General features: G+C 41.8%; 1 protein-coding gene across 8 annotated transcripts in view; it reads left to right on the top strand.

Moving 5' to 3' along the window:
- The window catches only part of EPHB1 (EPH receptor B1), a 337,865-nt gene extending 319,463 nt beyond the window's left edge, over nucleotides 1–18,402 (top strand). For 7 of the 8 annotated variants that reach the window (XR_014565064.1, XR_014565065.1, XM_083741794.1 and 4 more), the window contains one exon: nucleotides 17,979–18,402. Coding sequence is in view for 5 of the 8 variants with exons in the window: in XM_083741794.1 (XP_083597920.1) it covers nucleotides 17,979–18,243 (265 nt within the window). In the remaining 3 variants the exon portion in view is untranslated. Of the gene's footprint in view, nucleotides 1–4,867; nucleotides 5,156–17,978 lie in introns of those variants that run through there. The other variant, XR_014565066.1, reaches the window with a different exon arrangement.
- The last annotated feature ends 1,572 nt before the right edge of the window (nucleotides 18,403–19,974 follow it).

The raw sequence follows: 19,974 nt of genomic DNA, 5'->3' as shown, positions 1-19,974 counted from the left end.
TTCTATTCTATCGCTTTCTCATAGTACCATCCAGTGAAGCTTTTCCAGGTGGTTCAGGGATGTCTTCCATTTGGCTTATATGGCACTGTTCAGAATTTGGAGACCAGCTGTGACATGTTTGCAAAGCACTTTAAGGATCAAATTGCTCATATCCATGGTGACATGGATGTGACAGTGGAATCAGGTCTGTCTATGGAAGTGTTCACTTTTGAGGATGGAGACAGTTAAAATGCACTTGTATTTTACCCAGAAAAAGTGCATTGAAAAGTATGAATTGGGGAAACACAAAGAAAAATGTATTCAATAATGCATATACTGTACTGTACTGTACAATAAGGCATACAATTTGAATGTGCACTTTTCATTCAATCTTTCGAAAGATCCATATACAAACAGTATAGAATGGATGTATGATTGAGTGCCAGTGAAAATGAAATGGGATGGACTTAGGCTGATCTGTCCATTCTTAGTCATGGCATCCTGCATTTGTTTGCTGCTCTGTGTGTCCTCTGGAGAAAGACCATTGGAATTGATTTCTGAGTGCTCCCTTCCTGCACTGTAAAAACAGGGGTATCAGGACTGTTGTTCTCCAGATGTTGTTGAACAACTCCCATCATCCTAGGATAACATGGCCAAAGATTAGGGAAGATGGAAGTTCTAGTATAACAGCAACAAATGAAGTACACCACATTGACTTCCCCTGTCTACAAATCAGCTATTAGTCTAATTCACAGATACAGTACTTTTTCTCTCTAGTATTATTTATATTTGTCACTTACCTATGGTCACCTCACCCACCACCCAGGTCATATTTTTGTATACCACCCTTTGATCATTTTCTGAGGTAACACCTAATCAGTAATCATTGCCATCTACATTTCTGAAAACTATGGAAATTTGCTCTCCATTTCAGGTCCTTGGACTTAGGAAGATATGGTCACATTCCCTAGCTTCCTATTCTTCTTTCTTCTTTCTTGTTTGGGGAACCCTAGCATTACTTTCCACTCCCTGGTTTCCACACCCAAAGCTGTTCTTTTCTCGGTCTGCAGCTTTCTCCACTCGCTGTTTATCAATTTATCTATTTGTCGATCTCACCTTTCTCTTTATTTCCTGTGACTGAGTGTGTCTTGTTCTCCCTTGTTCTCAGCCATGTCTTTAAATCTATGAAATGGTTTTCAATTGTCAGCTTCATCCCTACATTTCTATGGCAACGGCAAATTCCCGTCCTACTCCTCTCTCCCCACCCACCCCAGCCTGGCCCGGCCCTCCTCCCATGTAGTGGATAAGCTGTGAGAATGCTGACAAGCTGTTGAGCACCAGGTAATTTATCTCCTAAAGCAGACAGCTGTGGCAAAAGGAAGAAGGGAGAGCAGGGCAAGAGGTTGGGAGGGAGGCAGCCAGGAGGGGGTTGCCCTGCCGAGATGGGGGCGGAAGGGAGGTCACGGAACAAAGGTTTGCAAGGGCTGGTGTTTGCAAACAAGGGAGAATGAGCAGGGAAAGGTGCTAAAATGCCCCTTACAGATATGGGCAGATGGTGCAATGTTTGCTAAATGGCTGTTTGCAATTCCACTGAGTGCTGCAGAGCCATAACTATAGCTCTGGGGTAGGAGCAACAGACCTGGCAGAGCTGTGGCACACTGGGGCACTGACCTGGGATGCATTAAGTGGCACTTGAGGCTGGAGCACCTGGTACCTTTGCCATTTAGCTATAAGCAAGCACCTGAGTTGCAGGGTTTCTCCCTCATCCTGAGTGCCCACCCTCCCTCCCGGCAAATGCCTGGGCTGCTCCAGTGCATTTTCTGCTTCCCTGTATTCCCCCCCCCCCTTTGTGTTCTATGATCCAGAGAAGGCCAAGTGATGGGAGGGTTACAAAGGAGGGGGGAGGCTGCTTTGTGATAACAGTAATTCAAATGGGGATGACAGAGTGCATAGCTGGTAGCCAAGGGAAGTCAATCGCTTTCATATCGGAGATAATAAATACTGCAGGAAGGGAGAGAGGAGTCCATATGCATAGCATTATTATGCGCCTCTTTATAAATAAAGGAAATATATTTTATGCTCTTTAATGACCTTCAAATTAACAGCTCTTTGAAAGCACTTATGTATATTTAATTTGAAATGGTGCTGAAAGCCTGAGTGGGGATCGCAGCGAAAGCAGCAGGCAGCCAGTTTTTAAATAAGAGTAAACTCGGGCCATTATTTCTCAGCCTGTCAGCTTTCCCTGGATTTAATGTACCAATTTTTAAAAGAGAAAACCTTTTCTTTCCTCCTTTGTGCTTTAAAGCTCTCCAGGATCCTTCTTTGCAGGCTACAGCAGCAGCTTAGGACTGTATTTAATTGTTCCCCCCTTTCTTTTTCTGCTTTGTATCGCATCTCTTGAGTAACAGCTTTCACTGATGGGTCACTCTTAGGTATACAAAGGATTAGGCTCCCCAGTGACCTGGATAGTATGTGCTAGTTTATGATTACCGATGTGTCATCGTGGGATTATTTCCTGCAGCATGTTGTGCAACTAGCCTGGTGCACGACATCCATGACCTACAAGTCATCAGGTACTTCGTGCTGTGGAGACTTGTGTTATTTATGCCCTTGCTGTAGACAGGAGGGAGGGATCCAATGCCTGATGCATACAAAAGCTTTCACTTCTTGCTTTTGAACAGAAATACTCTGAATAAGTATAGGCATTTCTTGCCGTACTCATCGAGCTGGGGTAGCCAAAGTGGTGGTCCAGATATTGTGGACTACAGTTCCCATTATCCTGAACCATTGGCCATGTTGTGTTGACTGGAGCTGATGGGAATTGTTGTAGAGGGAACACATTGGCTGTCCCTGTCATAGAACATTTCTTCTTGCAAGTAGAATCAGGAAGCTCCAGAGTTTTGATCAGGGGTTGGGAACCTCTAGCCCATGGGCATAATTCGGTCCACTAACCTCTCCAATTGGCCTGGGAGATCACTTTGGCCAAGCTCACCTGCCTGACATCTGATGACATCAGGTGTGGGGCATATAAAGACCTGGATTAGCCTTAAGGGGTTTCCAGGTACTGCTGATCAGTTCTACATTCTAAAACTCTCCACAATTGGTCTTGTGGCATGCTTTCAAACCATGCAAGCTAAAAAAAAAAAAAAAATCACCTGATGTCATTGTGATGTCAGGTGATTATCAGGTGAGTTGGCCTCCTCAGCTATCAGTTTGACCCATGGGGATGGGAGATAAAACGATCTCACCCATTGGGTAGAGTAACCCATGAATGTAATTGTGGAGAGTGTTGATTTCTATATTATGCACACCTTCCCCCTCCCCCCCCCTTATGAAAGGACAATTTTCATTCATGGGTAGAGAATGAATGGGGTGAGAAATGGCTATTTATTTTTGTGTGTGGAATTTCTCTCCTAGTACAGATATTTTCATAATCTGTAAATTATATAAAAAAAATCTTCATACCATTGTTTCCACCAAACATCTGGGCTGAAATAAAGTAGTGGGATTTGAGGAAGGCTGGCATGAACAGTTTCCTATTTATGTTGAAATATAAACCAGAAGCCAAAGGTTGGTTTTTAATCAATGTGATCTTCAGATCTTACTTTACCAGCTCCCATCCACCTTTCCCCTCTGTTTGGACTGTCTCTTGAATTTTATTCCTTTCACAGATCTGCCCTTCTGGTCATATCCTCATCTCCTACCTTTTTTCAGACTCTTATATTTCTCTGTGTTTCTCCCAGTCCACTGTATCACTCCCACTCCTTTATTATTATTTTTTTAAAAAAACCTCACCACCCTTGACCTTTTGCCTTCCCAGTTCCTGTTTCTTCTGTTCCTACTTCACTTGACCATCAAGTGAAACGAGAGCAGCCTAGCTATACTTACTAAGGGTTCAGCAGAACAGAAGGCCTCACCGGAGGCAATTTGACTACAATGTTATCACTAAGTAAGTTCTACCAGGAACAGTTTGAGGGAAATAGCCTTCTCTTGGGGCTCCAAGAGCTGGAGGTGTAGATCTATATAGGCATATATATATCTGAGATCCAGCACTCTTAGAGCTGGTTGCAGATCAAAGACAAGCACATGTAGAATGATTGCTGTTTCCTATTCATTCCTTTGCATCCATTAAACATGTCCAAAAAATCTGTACAATGATGTCTTGAGTACCATGTCCTCCTTCCCCTTTTAAACCTGCTAACCTTGGTAGTGTTGCAGCTATTTTCTCACTGTGTGTGAACAACGCGTTGGTTATATATTTCAGTCGTTTCTTTCTGAGCAGAGTTGGGCAAAAAGTTAGAGAATTGTTTTTTTTTAATCCCATCAGAAGTATTGCTTTTATTTTTTATAATTGCAAATAGTTTTCTTCCAGGATCATGAGAACTTGGTCTGCAACAGACAGATGCACAACCCAACTGTTTCCTGTCGTCACAAGGTATAATTGGGCAGACTTCCCACTATTTGGAGGAATAATGTTTGCAATACAATGTGTTGGCAGAGAAACTGGAGGGTGTAGCTGATTCTGATGCTGTAGGAGTTTTCCAGCTGGCAGGGACAGGGAACACAGAGCATCATTTATGCATTATGGTTTGGGGTGAATTACTATGATTACTGCTGCTGATTTGCAACTGCAAGCTACACATTTGCAATTTGAGAAAGCAAGGTAGATTCTCCCTTTGATCTGTAAATGCTCCTAATAAGTTTTAACTACAATGTGTTCACTTGGAAAGCTGTCAAATCTTAGGGCTTCCTTTTAAAAATTCATCTTTCTAACTGTAGCGAATGAATCTTAATGTGAACCAGCTCCCTGCTCTGGGCCTATTTTTGTGTTTCGGTAGCAGGCAAATCAATTTGTAAAATGTAAAAGGCTTTACTTTTCTGATCATAGGTTAAATCACAACTCGTGCTGTGCAACTAGGCATTTTGCATCTGGTTCCCCTCTAAAGCTCTGAGTGAGCAAAAGAAGACGATCTACATAGATGTTCTTCATTTGCATGTCATAATCTGATTTGGGGGCTCTCTTTCACAAGCACTTGCCAAGATGGAAACTTTCCAGTAACAGCCTGGCAGCCCTCCAAATTATTTTGAACAGTGGATGAAAATTTACAGAAGACTCCCTAGACCTTGAAGCAGAAAATTTGTTGTCAAAAAAGTCATAAAAATAGTAAGAAAACTAGTCCCTATACTACTCTACTCCATATTTAATTGCTTGTAAACAACAAGACTCTTTGCTGGGAGGTGGGGAATCAAAAGAAAGAGGTGGAAAGGAGATTCTCCCAGTCAATGGTGCATGAATAACGAATCACCACAATTATACATATTCAAGCGTTTCCTATCACCACTTCTCTCTTTTAGGTCCTCCTCTTTCTCTCCTCCCACCAGGTGGTATTCAGCTATGGATTACTCATAGGATAGGAGATCCACTACAATAAATGAACATGACTAACTTTGGTTCTTCAATTTTTAGTAGACCTACTCTGAGTAAAACATAGTTGAATACCATCCAATATACTTTTAGCTGTTAAACCTAACCCTTATTCAGAAACACTCAGGATTAGCTTCAAGTGGGCATATTTAGAACCTGCAAATGCTTATTTTGTAAACCACTTTGAGGTGTTTTTTTAACAATCAAGCAGGGTATAAATTTTATGAAATAAATAAAATAACTGAAGAAGCTGAAGCTCTGGAAATTGCCTGTATAGTTGGGGATGTTTGCCCTTTTCCAGAAAATAGGAGAACCCCCCAAATATATATATATTCTTGTGCTCTTGTTATTTCATTTCTATACCACAAACTCATATAAAAATATGTTTATGTGGTGTACAAAATCTCAGTTAGGACCAAACAACATAATAAGTGAAATCAAACAGAATACATTCAAGAAACAGAGACTTGAAAATGGGTCATCTAACAAGAAGATGACAAAAAGCTATAAATCATTTTCATAAGAAAGCTTTCATTATAAGGCTTAGGTCACATCTCTATATTAATTTACTGAGGGAGAGGGGGAAATGTGAAGGGAGAATTGTGAAGATGAAGATAGGGATGGTTAACACATGGGACACAGAACAAACCATTGACTGCAGGTCTGAAGGAAGTACTGTATTTTCCCGTGTATAAGACTAGGTTTTTTCCCTAAAAAATAACGTCAAAAATTGGGGGGCATCTTATACACGGATAAATCTCCTCCCATTTTTTCAAATCGGGGTCCCCAGAAATAGGGGGCATCTTATACATGTAGGCGTCTTATAGACGAAAAAATACAGTACATAAGACCGCAGGACAGTTTTTGAAGAAACAATCATTTGTCACTGTGCAATTGGCTGCATTTTACACTCATCACATGAGAGGCAGTCAAGTTATGGCAGCTGAGAATTCTAAAGGTGCCTTCTAGACCACGAGAATGTGAGTAAACTGGAAGTGTTTGCTTGACATCAAGTTACGTGAAAGCGAGGCACTGTTGGTGATAATTTTTTTTCCTTATCACTGTTCCGCTAGCAGAGAATGAGATAGTGAAAAGACAAAGGCCTGTTAGTCAGCAGTGTTTCCTGGTCTCTGAGCATGACACCAAGAATGAAGTCACTCCAAGGTGTCCTTGACCGCTGATTGTCCAGAGGGTGCCCTTAGGTAGATCAGTGGTTGCCAACCCAGCGCCAGTGGGTGCCATGTGCCCATGAAGGCTTTCAAAGGTGCCCTTGGGCATGGGGCCTAGACTCTGACTTTCCTTTTTTCTAACACTTTGGAAAGAAACAGGTAGGTAGCCGTGTTGGTCTGCCGTAGTCGAAACAAAATAAAAAAAATTCCTTCCAGTAGCACCTTAGAGACCAACTAAGTTTGTTATTGGTATGAGCTTTTGTGTGCATGGTATCTGAAGAAGTGTGCATGCACACGAAAGCTCATACCAATACAGTGGATGCTCGGGTTGCAAACCTGATCCGTTCAGGATGCACATTCACAACCAGAAGCATTCGCAACCCACGTCTGCGCGCGCACGGGTTGCAATTCGGTGCTTCTGCGCATGCACGGCCACCGAAACCTGGAAGTAACGCATTCCAGTATTTCCGTGTTTCGGCGGTACATAACCCCCCCCCCCAAAAAAAAACAACAACCTGAAGCAGCTATAACCGAGGTATGACTGTAACAAACTTAGTTGGTCTCTAAGGTGTTACTGGAAGGATTTTTTTTATTTTGGAAAGAAAGTTATGGGGCAAGATGTACAGGAACCTTCAAAATGATTTCTGTGAAATAAAAGGCATGGCCACCGTGTGTGTATGTGTTTCTGGTACTGAAAAGTGCTCCTTGCTGCTATTAGACAGCAACAGCACCAGTGTGTGTGCAAAATCAATACTGTGTGATTCAGGACCAGCAAAGACATAGCTGACTTCCCATGGTAAACCTAAGGTTGTCAGGGGTAGCTGTCTCTCTCTTTTAGTGTTATGCCACACACACCCCTTAGCAGCTATTGTGTGACTGGTGCTGCCCGCAATCCCGCTCTCTGGCCATAAAGGCTGGGGAAGCCTGCCTCAGATTTTCAATAGTCACACCCTGGCTACTTTTCAGGTGGTGATTGCGACATGTAACCAGACTCTAAATCCCAGTTTCATATGTGAGGAAGTTAAAAGTGCATTTGGAAATTATATAGCCTATCCTTATCATCATTATTGCCCAAATAGTTCTTATCTCATACGTTTTTAAAGTCAAGTGTGATATTTGTAAAATACTGGGAAAATCCATTTTGAATACATAAGCATCTTTTCGCCATTTTAAGTTGAAATTTCAGTGTGACAAATAGAGACCCAGTGGCCAAATGTAATGGCAGAGCTACACCAAATGTCCAGTCTTCATCTTGTGCTCTTGCATATTGTGCCCTTGCATATTGTGCCAAATTACTCCTTCTATAACTTAAAAAATAATAATAATTTCCCCCTTACTTTTTATTTCGCTTTCCCACTAGTGTATTGTGTCTATTTTTTCCCTTTAGAACTATTTCCCTCTGCTAGTAATAGCACTGAAGTTACCAGAGCTGCACCATGATTGAATTTGTCCCTGTTTCTTTCTGATTATCCTCAGGGGTCTCATTAGGTAACCAAACCCTTGTTTTGAAGGTGGGGAGAAGGGATGAAAATTATGGTTAACATCACTGCAATTCTCCATGCTAATTAGCAATGAGTGGGACTGACAGCATGAAATATAGCCCATGCCAAGAGCTGTGTTGCAGGAGGAGGATGCCTGGAGAGTTTCTTATCTAAAATGCAAATTGTGATTTCCAAAGACTATCAGGAAGATGAGTAATTGGTACAAGACACCACTAGCCCATCTTAAATAAATAATAGTATTTTCAGATTTTTTTAAAAACAACAACAACAAACTTTTGCAATAACTTTTTAGGAAGGGGCATATAGAACTGAATTTGGGATTTGCACACATCCCCCCCTCCACGATTTCCCCATTCTTCCATTGAATAGATGCACTGGTTTGTTTCCTGCTTGGCAGGGGGTTGGACTCGATGGCCCTTGTGGTCTCTTCCAACTCTATCATTCTATGATTCTAGTCTGAAGGGAGCAAGATATCCTGATGTTCAAGATTAAAGGAAAGACCAGATGGACACCATGACTTCCTTTTAAGCATACTTCAAGTGGAGCCCATTGGCTTTGTGTGATAGTGTGCTCTAGTAAACATCTCCCTTTTCTCCCATATGTTCTGAGTTTCGTACCTGGCTAACAGCCTATAGCAAGGCCACCTGACTATTCTAGCTCACACTCCACGGTCTGGTTTGCATGAGCAAAACTGTTGTTTCTCAGGATAGTGTGTACATGTGGGATCTTGGAGAGGCACTTATGGCCACTTTGTTTGTCATTGGGCCTGTTTGCTCCCATACTGCACCAAACTAAGTCAAGGTTTGGCTTAGCATGTGGTCCAAACAGGACTCATGGTTAAACTTCACACGTGGTGCTGTAGCTAAAAACAAACCACAGCAAATAATAAACTTTGACTACAACCCATGGTTAGTGAGGAGAGATGAAATATACTCGGAGTCGAGAGTGGATTTCATGCTCTTTATTCAGCTCATAGTGGTGAAGAGGAATGGGAGTTCCCCCAGAATGTCTGCTTTATATACATTATTTACATAATGGGCCCCATGTGATTGGCTAATTCTGGGATTCTCCTGTAGGCCAATCAGTTTGCGGATTCACTTCCACCTGGAGCTGGATTCGGTGGCTCCTGTTGACCAATCAGTCTGCTGCATTCTGAATCCTATTGTTCTAGAACCAATCAGACTGCTGCATTTTGGATCCTATTCATCCAGCACATAACAAGAGAGCTTAACTATGAATCCTGGTTCAGATGGCATGGTAGTCCAATCTTTGGCTATGCTCATCATGATTCAGTAAGAAGGACCAGGGAAATACTAAAGGACCTGCAAGCTCATTTCCAGGAGCCCATATGTCTTGTGTGGTTCAAGTAAACAATAATTTGGCTTACCATGTTATATGAACCAGGCCTATATGTGCAGAAGAATTGAGTAGCTTGTTCTACCTAGGCCTTTCTTCAGTGTTTTTGCCATGTCACAATACCACTTTTGATGCTCTGCTCTGCCATGTTTATCATCTCCATCCCATTTTCTAGGTTTGTGCCTATTCTCTGTCCCTGTCATGGGGTGACTCACAGGCCAAAATATGTGGTGCTTCTGCTGAACTTCCAGTTAATGTGAAAGAGCTGTGGTAGTGATGAGACAGATGATAGGAACATATTATGAAAAATGTAACAAGAATGTCTGCTTCTTCCATTGATCTATTTGAGGGAGAAACATAAACAGACATGGCCATGTTTAGCTTGATAAAATGAAGACTGAGAGGAGATATGACAGCCATCTTCAAATATCTAAAGGGCTGTCACATGGAAGATGGAGTAAGCTTGTCCTCTCCTGCTCTAGCAGGTAGGACTCGAACTAATGGCTTTCAGTTACAATAAAGGGGATTCTGACTAAACCTCAGGAAATACTTTTTGACAGTAAGAGCTGTTCGACAGTGGAAGAGTCTCCCTCAAGAGGTGGTTGACTCCCTTTCATTGTAGGTTTTTAAGCAGAGGTTGGATGGTCATCTGTCATGAATGCTTTAGTTGAGATTCCTGCATTGCAGGGGGTTGGTCTATATTACCCTTGTGGTCCCTTCCAACTCTACGATTTATGATTCTATTATCCTGTTTTCAATATACCGTGCTGAGAAGTATGTTCCTCCAAACATAAGTAGACCACAGTTGCTGTCATTATTGTAGACTGTTGAGTAATCTTTGTGTGTTTTGTACCCTAAGCCTGGAGTTGCACTGTAGTATACAGATACTATATAACAAGGGCTACACGGCTTGTCCCTCTCCATGTAGATGCTGTACTTTAAAAACACAAATATCTTATTTGTGTAATGGTTGCATTTCTGATAGTGCTAGTTACTTTCCTTACATTTCCCAGTTTTTATCAAAGCAAGCATATAATGCCATTTTTAGGGCGAAAGTGAGTCCAGTAATTAGGAAGCAAGCATTGAATTTGTAGCAAATTAGAATACACACACACACACACACACACACACACACTGGGGAAAAATAGAGAGTAGCAAGAATTATTTGCAGATTCCTTTCATCATGTCTATGATCTATGGTTGATTACTGTTAAATCTCACAGACTCTCCAGATATTATGGAATCTAAAGTACTAGGAACTCATCAATTTTAGAGTGGCTGTTGACTTACTGAAAATTGCAGAGAAGTGGAGAACAAATCTGGTTACTGTATCCAGTCTTAAGATTCTTCATTTGTTGCTCCCTTCCTTAGTAATTCTGAGTCATATCAGAGCATATCTTATTCAACAAATAAAAATGGAGGAACTGTAGGGCTGCCTAGTTTGGTTCATACAGAATGTTTCTTAAGAGTTTTATGACTTGTTTAGAGGAGAAAATAAAACCCAAGGTAAACATTCCTGGCAGTTCTTAAATAGTAGTGAGATGTAAATGTGTAGATTGTAAGGTAAAGTTTAGATTAAATTCCACGAAATGTCAAAGGGTTAAGAGAGCAGATTTTAACATGTCTCCAAAACCCAGCCTATGCTTCTCATATGCAAGAAGAAAGTGGTTTGCTGCAGAAAATGGGGGAAATGACCTCTGCTCACCACTTTCTCCCAGCAATGTTCTTGACCTACATATCCATCTGCACAGGGCATTCCCATTGGTGAGAGGGGAGGTTGTAGGAGAGAACTAGCAGGTGGGAAAGGGCTTGAGATTCCCTGCCATGGATTCATTTTCTATCAGCCTCAATTATGCCACAGTAAAAAACAGAAGAAGAGCCACATGCTCAAAATGTGAGGGCAAATGCAATAAGCATTTAAAAATCCTATTTGTCAAAGTTCTGTTTTCTTTTCAGAGGTTGGTGCATGAGATTTTTGTCATCTTGCAAGGTCCATTGTAATGAATTTTGTAGTTGAACCTCAGGGAGGTCTTAATTTGGCTATGTGCACTATAGTCAGTGTGCATTGAACATGCAGCAGGGTGAGTGGGATTGCAGAAGTCAGCGCCAAACTCTTCTCTTGCATTGGCTTTGAGTTCACAGAGCCTGTGCACAAACAGCCGGAATATGTGAAGTTTCACAGGTCCTCAGATTGCACAGAGAGCCAGTGTCTGTTTAAGCTTGATGCATGAGGCATAATATTTGGATTGGGTGTGGAAGCAGGGCCTACTGCTGCAATCCAGTTCCCTCCTCCTCAGTTCATTCCATGTAGTCTGAACGTGCAGGGATTGTGCAGCCTGCCTTTTCACAGGAAAGAGTCACAAAAGGATGAGGCCACCCAGAATAACCTCATCTCTATATTTGCTGTGCTGATTCTTTTATTCTTGGCCCTCTTGAACATGTTCCTCTTGGCACACATTCTTCTAGGAGGAATGAGTCAACTGCCTGCCAAGGGGATGCTCAGCCTTTCCCAGAACTTTGAATTGTACTCTGCATCCGTCATGGCAAAAGCCAAGGGGAGTCTGTCCCCGCGTGGAGAGCTATGTTCCATACTGTAGTTTCCTTTGTGTCTTTGCTCTGTGTTCTCCCTCTCAAGTACTTCTGGAAATTAATGAGCTTTGTCTCATACACACCTGGTGGGGAGCAGTGTTAACAGTTGTTTTTTTTATATATAACTTTTAACCACATGATGGCCTCCCTTCATAGTATCAAAGCCCCATTTGAGTTAATTGTGGCTGTCAAATTATCCTCCCTGTGAAGTGTGAAACTGCACTCAGCTGACAATTGGGATTCCCTAGGGAGATGACATTGTTAGGGCAACTAACCAGGGAGTGCTTGTATGAACAATTAGAGGCAACAGTGTCTGCTCTGGCTTCTTCCTCTCCCCACCCTTTCATCTTGCCTTGCCTACCCTATTCCAGGATTACTCCATATTTGCAGGCATGTTTTCAATCTGTACAGCCGGCATTCCCCTCCTTTCCTTGTAATTTACTGTGGCACAGAAGCCACACTGACTCTACACTGGAGCCGGGTAACAACATCTGTGCACCATTCTGCAGCGCTGCTTCTGCCACATGAAGATTTGAAGCAGGGGGTGCTGTTTGGCCTAGAGATTATATGATGTGTTAACAACATTTTGTACTTTTATTGGACCATTTAATCTCAAATAAATCTCAGTAGTGTAGTTTTATCACTGTTAGCTATATCATAGTCTCTTGTGGAACAGTCTTGTCCAGGCTGCAGGTCTGAGCTCAAGGATAGATTATTATGTCTGCTACTGCTATCAGCAAGGAATAGTCCTAGAAACCTGAGAATCTGTTCACATTGTATGTATAAAAACCACCTCTTTTACAGAGGCATGCAGAGGCAGATAGGAGCTGGCTTGGTTTTCACCTCACCCCAATCCACCTCTTCCTGTGCCTCCTTCGTCCTGTCCTTTCTTGCAATCTGCCCCTCCATTCTCCTGCCTTTCCACCATATAAATTATCAACCTCTTTCTGCTTTCTGACTTATTTCCTGCTGCTTTCAAGTATCCCACAGGTTCCTCTGTCCTTAAAAGATAATAATAATACATTGGCCCTTCCTTTCTGTCCACCTACCAACTAATTTCCCTTTTTCTCTTTGTCTCCAAACAGCTGGAGCTTGTTGCTTACTTCCACTGTCTCAACTTCCTTTCCTTCAGCTCCTCTCCTGATCCCTACAATCTGGTTTCTGCACCCTCCTGAAACTCCCCTCTAACATCCTCTTCATGGCTATATGAGATATTTGTTCTTGGCCGTCTGCTGTTTTCCTTTGACACACCGGCCCTGAATGTCCTCATAAAATCCCATAGCTTTCAGTACTGCCTACATGCTGATGACAGCTAGCTACACCTCTCTGGTCCAGACCTGTCTCCCTCCTGTTCTGCATCTCCAACTGCTTCATATTTCTACTTTGACATTTCATTGATTTCTAAACTTAGCATGTCCGAGGGTAAATGTCTCATACTGCTATCTAAGCACTCCACCTCTCCTCAGATCATTTTCTGTATCTATTAACAATGTCACCACCTGTCCTCCTCTTGTCCAGGAATGAAAATTTGGCTTTATCTTTCACTCCTCTCCCTTCTGTGCCTGCCGTCGTACTGTTGCCAAGTCATGTTGATTTTCCCTTTACAATCTCCTCCCCTTGTATCCTTCATTGACTACTCTAGGTCAACTCTCGCCTAGACAACTGCTACTGTGTTCACTCTGGTCCACTCGTTATCTTGCTTCAGCCCCCCCCCCCCTTCTGTCTAGAACTTTGTTGCCAAAATCATTCATCTCCTTTATGGTTCTGCCCTCCTTAAATCCCTACACGGGCTTCTGTCCTTCTCCCAGATCAAGCACAAACTCCTTGCTCTTGTCTTCAAAGCCCTCTACACTCTCACTGCCCTTTCTTATCTCTCTGGTCGCATCAGATCCTGTGACAGCCCTGCCTGTGACCTTCACTCTTTAGCCATCTAAAGATCTTCTGCTCCCTCAAATGAATTTGCTTGCTCTTGATGCCTTTTAAGCTCAGGACTGTCTCCCAGAACATCTGAAGGATGCTGCCTCTCTTCCTTCCTTCAGATCTCTCCTCAAAACCCATCTTTTCAATTAAGCCACATTTGCCTGGTCCTCCCAATGCACTGTAACTACTCCTAAGTATGGGTAACTGAAATAAACCCATATCCTTCCCTGTTTGCATGTGCCTATATGCAGTGCCCCCCTTTAATTTGTAAGGTGTCTGGGGAGGGCAAGGATTTATCTTCTTAGGCTTTGTAATGCACCATAGAGATTCATAGCAGTACATAAATAATGCAAAATCATCATCATTGATTCCCATTTTGCCCTAGGAGATACAATAGACTGGCTGCAATTTGAAATGCAGTTGGGGGAAATCTTCGCTGGTATTACCAGAGGCAAAGGGCGGGGTAGAGCTTCTGAACACATACTTTTGATTTCTCCATGTAAGTGAATGGATGCCATTCCTTTCTATGGGGGAGAGTGCTGCACTGGGACACCTTTGCAAGGGAGGCAAAATCTGTATCCTGCCTTTGATGTTGGTGGGGGGCAGCCTTAGAAACAGGAGTGCAGTGAGGCTCAGTTGGCTCAGTTCAGAGTACCCCAAGATATATAATAGTTTCAGGAGTTCCTGTACTATACAGGTACTAGTGATAGACATTTCATTGTTACTTGATGGATATCTTTTCCTGTGCGCATGCATTTAGGAGTACGTCTCATTGAAAGCAAAAGGATGTACTTTCCAGTTTAGATTGGGTTGTAAAACTCAGTTTCTGACATACGCTTGGCTCCATCTGGCATACTTTTCTGCAGACTTTACACCTATCCTCTGGTTACACTCCTGTCTTCCTTTCACCCTGCTTCTAAACTCTGGAAGTAAATCACACTGATTTCAGTTGAGATTTTATTCATGTTAAGCTTTGCCTGTTTAACCCTATCATACGCACTTATCTTTTTCCCTGTCGGGTAATTTCCACAAGCTTCCCTGTTCTGCATTTCTCTCTGACTGGTTTCTGCCCTCCCCCTTTCTCCTTTTCTCCCCCTTGTGAATCCCAGATTAATAAATAAAAGTTTCATTACTACCTAGGTTTGCAAAAATGATTTGATTCCAAAAGATGATGAATTTTAAGAGAAGCAAAATGTCAGGCACAGCAGGGACATTTTTTAAGCTTCAGTAAGTTAGGATGGTGGAACACAAGCCCCAGTATAATTGTGTTGGCAGCCCCTAGTTATCAGGAGCTAGGCAAGGGGACACAGCGGTCAATTGCTTTGCTATTTAATGTGGCGGTTTTATGTTTCCAATGTGCAATTGTATATTAAAAGTATCTTTGCCCCCCTGACGTGGCTAAATAATGGGATTTTGCTGCTGGGCTATGCTTCTCTGTTACGGCATGGGTAACAGGCAACCCTTTGCTGCTCTTTTCAGGACTGACTACACAAGCGGATGATGCACCATTTCTTTCTTTAAGAGACAACCTTAATCATCTGTGCCAGAAACTCCTTAGGAGAGCCACCCATTCTGCATTTGTCCAGCACATTGGTCTAATTTTTCTCCCAGAAAGCTGATATTGAGTCTCACCTAGCATAGTGTTATCTACATTGAGTGACAGTGGCTCTCCAGGGTATGAGATCAATCCTGGGACCTTTTGCATGAAAGGTTTGAGCTCTACCACTGAGCTACAGCTCTTCACCTTATATGCAGGGCTTAAAAGAATGAAAAAGGCAGACGGCCTGGCACAAGTGGGTCAGGGCAAGGCTAACAGATAATTCAGCATTCAGTTCTCTGGTGCATACATCTGTATTATCTGTCTGGTGTTCTTGGCATAAGGATTATTCTGACCCCCTTACTGCAGAAGCAGGGGATATGTGGTGAATCAAGGTTCTCAAAATCCATGCAAATTGGTGTTTGCACTTCCTAAACCATTTTACAAATTATTTGCTCTCAAGCCCCATCACAAACTTGAAATTGAGGAGTAGGTGGGCACCAAAGCAATGCAGAGCTTTTGGTAAAATGCAGGCCATTTTTGCGCCATTTCTGAGAGAATTACAAAGGGGGAAGGAGGCAACCTTGGACAGGGGTTATTACTGCTGCAACATTAAGCAAACCCTGTTTTATTAAAGTTATGGCTCATGCTGGCATTAGGGCAATAGAGGTGTCAATTCTCCTGTTATTAACTCTACTGCCTAGAGGCATAGATTTCAGCAAACATATCCAAGAGCTGGAGCTAATCTGTAGCAAAGAGTGGAGGCAAGGGGTAATTTTCTCTGCCTAGCATCAAACCAGAGGAGGGGCGGTCAAGGAAAACCACAGTATTTCCAAAGGGAAAGGGGGGGAATATTGCCCCCCACACCTGATTTCCTACGAATGAAACATGAAAAGAAATCAATGTAGCTGAGGGCCAAGTACATTATTGCTGTAATATTATTCACCCTTTACAGATTGCTTTAATAGCACAATCACAGAAAAGTCAAGCAGGGAGGCTGAGGATGATATAGGGAGCTTTGTTGATTTTGCCCTCCTCCTGCCCCAAGTATAATGGATAAAATAAGTAAAGAATGGGGAGAGGGACTGGACCAGTGTGAATAGATGCTGTCATTGAGAGCTTGATTCTCCTACACGAGCACAAAGCATTGGCTTAGCCCCAACTCTCAGTGCACTAGAAAATATTGTAGTTTATTTTCGGGCTGATGGGAAAGGTGTCAAGAAGACACATGGGCTAGAAACTCCAAAGCTGGGTTCAAGTTACCAGTTTTAAAGGCATTTGGGTCAGGACGTCCTTTGACTCCGTGCTGATTTTTGGCAAAAGTTAGCAGGAACGTTGTCCATTCAAAATGAAAAGGTAGGCTAGAGTAGAGCAGGCAGAAGGCATAGATGGCAATATACAGACTCTGTGTGTGTGTGTGTATGTGTGTGCATTCATATTGTTCCAGTATATGCATGCAATATAATGGTGGTGAGTTTAGATGGCAGATCTTGCCAGCCAATCAGGAATTCAGGGACAAGTGATAGGGTGCAGCAAGGGTGAGAAATTAAAAACACCAAGGAAAACAGAAGGGGAAGTTGAAATAAACCCAATAACAAGTTTTTATGTGTTGGAATGTATATGTGAAATTTTTGAAATTTATTAAAATACAATGAATGATAAAAAAGGGATACAGGGACAGGAGATCCTAGAGGTGCTCTAAAGACATTGAAAACTGTTCTGAACTACCTTTTGGCAGTATTGCAGCATTTCCAGAACCAATAAAATCATAGATCTCCTGGGAAGCTAGTTAGCTGGGGCAGGGCTTATGAAGGGAATCTCATGTGCCAGAAGAAATAATGATGGCATATATTCTGATAGAGTTGTACCAGAACCCTCAAACACTTCTGCATAGTGGGGAGCTGCACTGGGTAGTACTACTTTATGTAGTAGTTAGTTCCTAAGCAGTAGCAAGAAGCCTCTGCAACTATAATCATATGGAAAGAACATATTATGGTGCCAGTACCCATTGCTAAAACTAGTACTGTCACCTGAATAAATAAAGTCTAACTGATTGAGCCTTTATGTTTTCATCTGCATGAATCTGCACAGAACTGAAACAATTATTATGGGGGAGGGGAGATTGTCTTTAGGTGACACATTTATTATGGTAGACTTCCTCTTCGTAGGGGCATCATTCATTTCAGAGTGAGATAGAAGGGTGGTTATCATCTCTTATGAGATGGTGCTTATCTGTATTTTTAGAAATACATTAAATAAATAACTTCATTTTAAAGATTGCCATCGTTTTAGTCAATATAAAATTTTGATTAATTATAGGTGAAAATTACCGTAATAGGTGATAATTAATAGGTGACAACGAACAGATAGGACTCCTCTTTCCTCCTCCACCATCAATATGTCTGCCTTCACAATACTATAAAAGTGTGCATGATTTAAAAACTAAAAGGCTCACCCTTTGTTGTTCTTCTTGTTCTCGTTTCTGCCTGCTGTTGTTTTAGGAACACTTTTATGCCACTGTTTGATGGCGGAAGGACATGGAAAGAGGCCAGCCCTGACAGCGAAGCTTACCACCGCAGACCTGTCCTTGTTTTCCGCTGGCAAGCTGGCCATGCCCTGCAGATGAGCTGTGACCTCCTGAGGGTGATGCCAAGCCCTCGTGTCAAGAACATGCTCCATCCTGATGAGCAGAGGAAGGAAGAGTCCTCCCGCAGTAGCATGCACTGTCCCAGCCAACAGAGGCCCCGCCGTGTACATAGCCAATGAGATGTCTGTAAAGGATTGCGCCTTCTTGTACATTTCCCTCGTTCCCTTTCAACTTGTTGATTGTGTCAAAATTGTCAGAGTTTGTAACAGTAACTTTCAAAAAAATATTGTACTAAAAACTGAAAATTGCACTCAATAAAAATTACGAAATAACCTTGATTTTGGAAAAAACAACACTTTAGTAGCTGAGAGATTGAAGAATGGTATCTGAAGGGAAGGGGGGCTGGTTTATGAGTATGGCATGTTGTGTATTAGCAGCAGAATCCAATCTGCATGAGTAGGAATATCAACATATTTGGGTGGCATTCAACTAAGTTCTGTGCATTGAAATTTAACAAACATGACTACATTAGGTTCATAAACTTCAATGTATCTACTGTAGGGCTGCTATATGTCCAGGTTTTCCCAGACCGTCAAAATGGTATCCAAATCGGTAAAATGTCCTGGAAAACCCGGACGTATGACAACAAAGATTTTCACTTTGGGGGATATGGCAACCCTAATCTACTGAGAGTAAAACTTTGTTGAATGCCATCCTTTCATTCTAAGGGTTCTTTCTTGTGCAATATTGTTATATTTGGGTAAAGATACCAAAGTACAAACAACATTGCCTTACAAAGGGAGCCTGCGTGTTTCAAGAAATTAATTTCCATATATGAAAAAGTCATATGGCCTTTGCTTCCATCTACTTTAAGATTTGAAATTCGTGCACACTTTGTAATTGGCTTGGTACATATGTGATTTTGTACTTGAATCATATATCAGCCAAAAGTTTATTGGGTTTTGAGATAATTGGCATAATATCCATTTGGACCACACCCCTTTGAATGACTCACAGGGATGCTCAAGAGATAGTTGATGCCAAATAGCTTTCTGCTTCAAACTTGCTTTTTTTAAGGTGAGAAGGAAAGGAGCAGGGAAGGTAGCAACATACTGGAAGTGGAAGGAAAGAGAGAGTAGTTTTGATTGCTGCAATTTAGGTGCAACAGAGTAGGAAAGAGAAATGTGGGTTGCTTACAATCCGATCCTATGCACATTAACCCAGAAATAATAAAACCCACTGATTTTCAGTGGGAACATACTCTGAGGGCAAGTGTGCATAGGACTGTGTCTTTGCTTACTTAATTACAACTCAAATATGAACCTGCAGTAAATAAATGCTGAGTCACTCGTATCTGCTAAGGCTGATAAAGGGGATGTTTGAAACAAATTAAATATGTTTTGCAAAAAAAGGGGGATTGTAGAAATTGAACAAGTAGGTCTGATTAACCACTCAATGTTTGTTTGTTTGTTTTAAATGAGGAATCAGCCATTTTTTGTTTCATTGGCCCAGTACACCTTAGTGTATCTTGAAAAACTGTTTAACACCTAGCAATTGCTAAAATCTAATCAATTCTTCACAAGTCCTGTATTCCTTCTTAAGGTAGTTTCAAAGAGCATATATTGTGGCTTTAACATCTTGCCATCTTTTTCTCTCCACTCTGTTTTGCCTGGGGGAAAGTTCTGGAGAACTCAAACCTTGCTCACTTTTATGACATTTTGGTTGGTCCTAATAAAGATGTCACCACACTGTGAAATTTGAGTTTTTTTCCCTATTGACCAACATGGCTATCTTTGAAGTATGAAACAAATAAGAAGTAGTTGGTCAACCCTTATTTACTTGCCCTACTCCAGAACATAAATATCACATCTTTTTAAACTTTGTTCAAGGCCCTCTACTGGGTAAAGTAG

This window comes from Podarcis gaigeae, assembly GCF_964106915.1.
Source record: "Podarcis gaigeae genome assembly, chromosome: 5".
NCBI classification, from domain to species: Eukaryota; Metazoa; Chordata; class Lepidosauria; order Squamata; family Lacertidae; genus Podarcis; species Podarcis gaigeae.
Note: the sequence above shows the minus strand (reverse complement) of the source record. Positions and strands in the feature narration are given on the sequence as shown.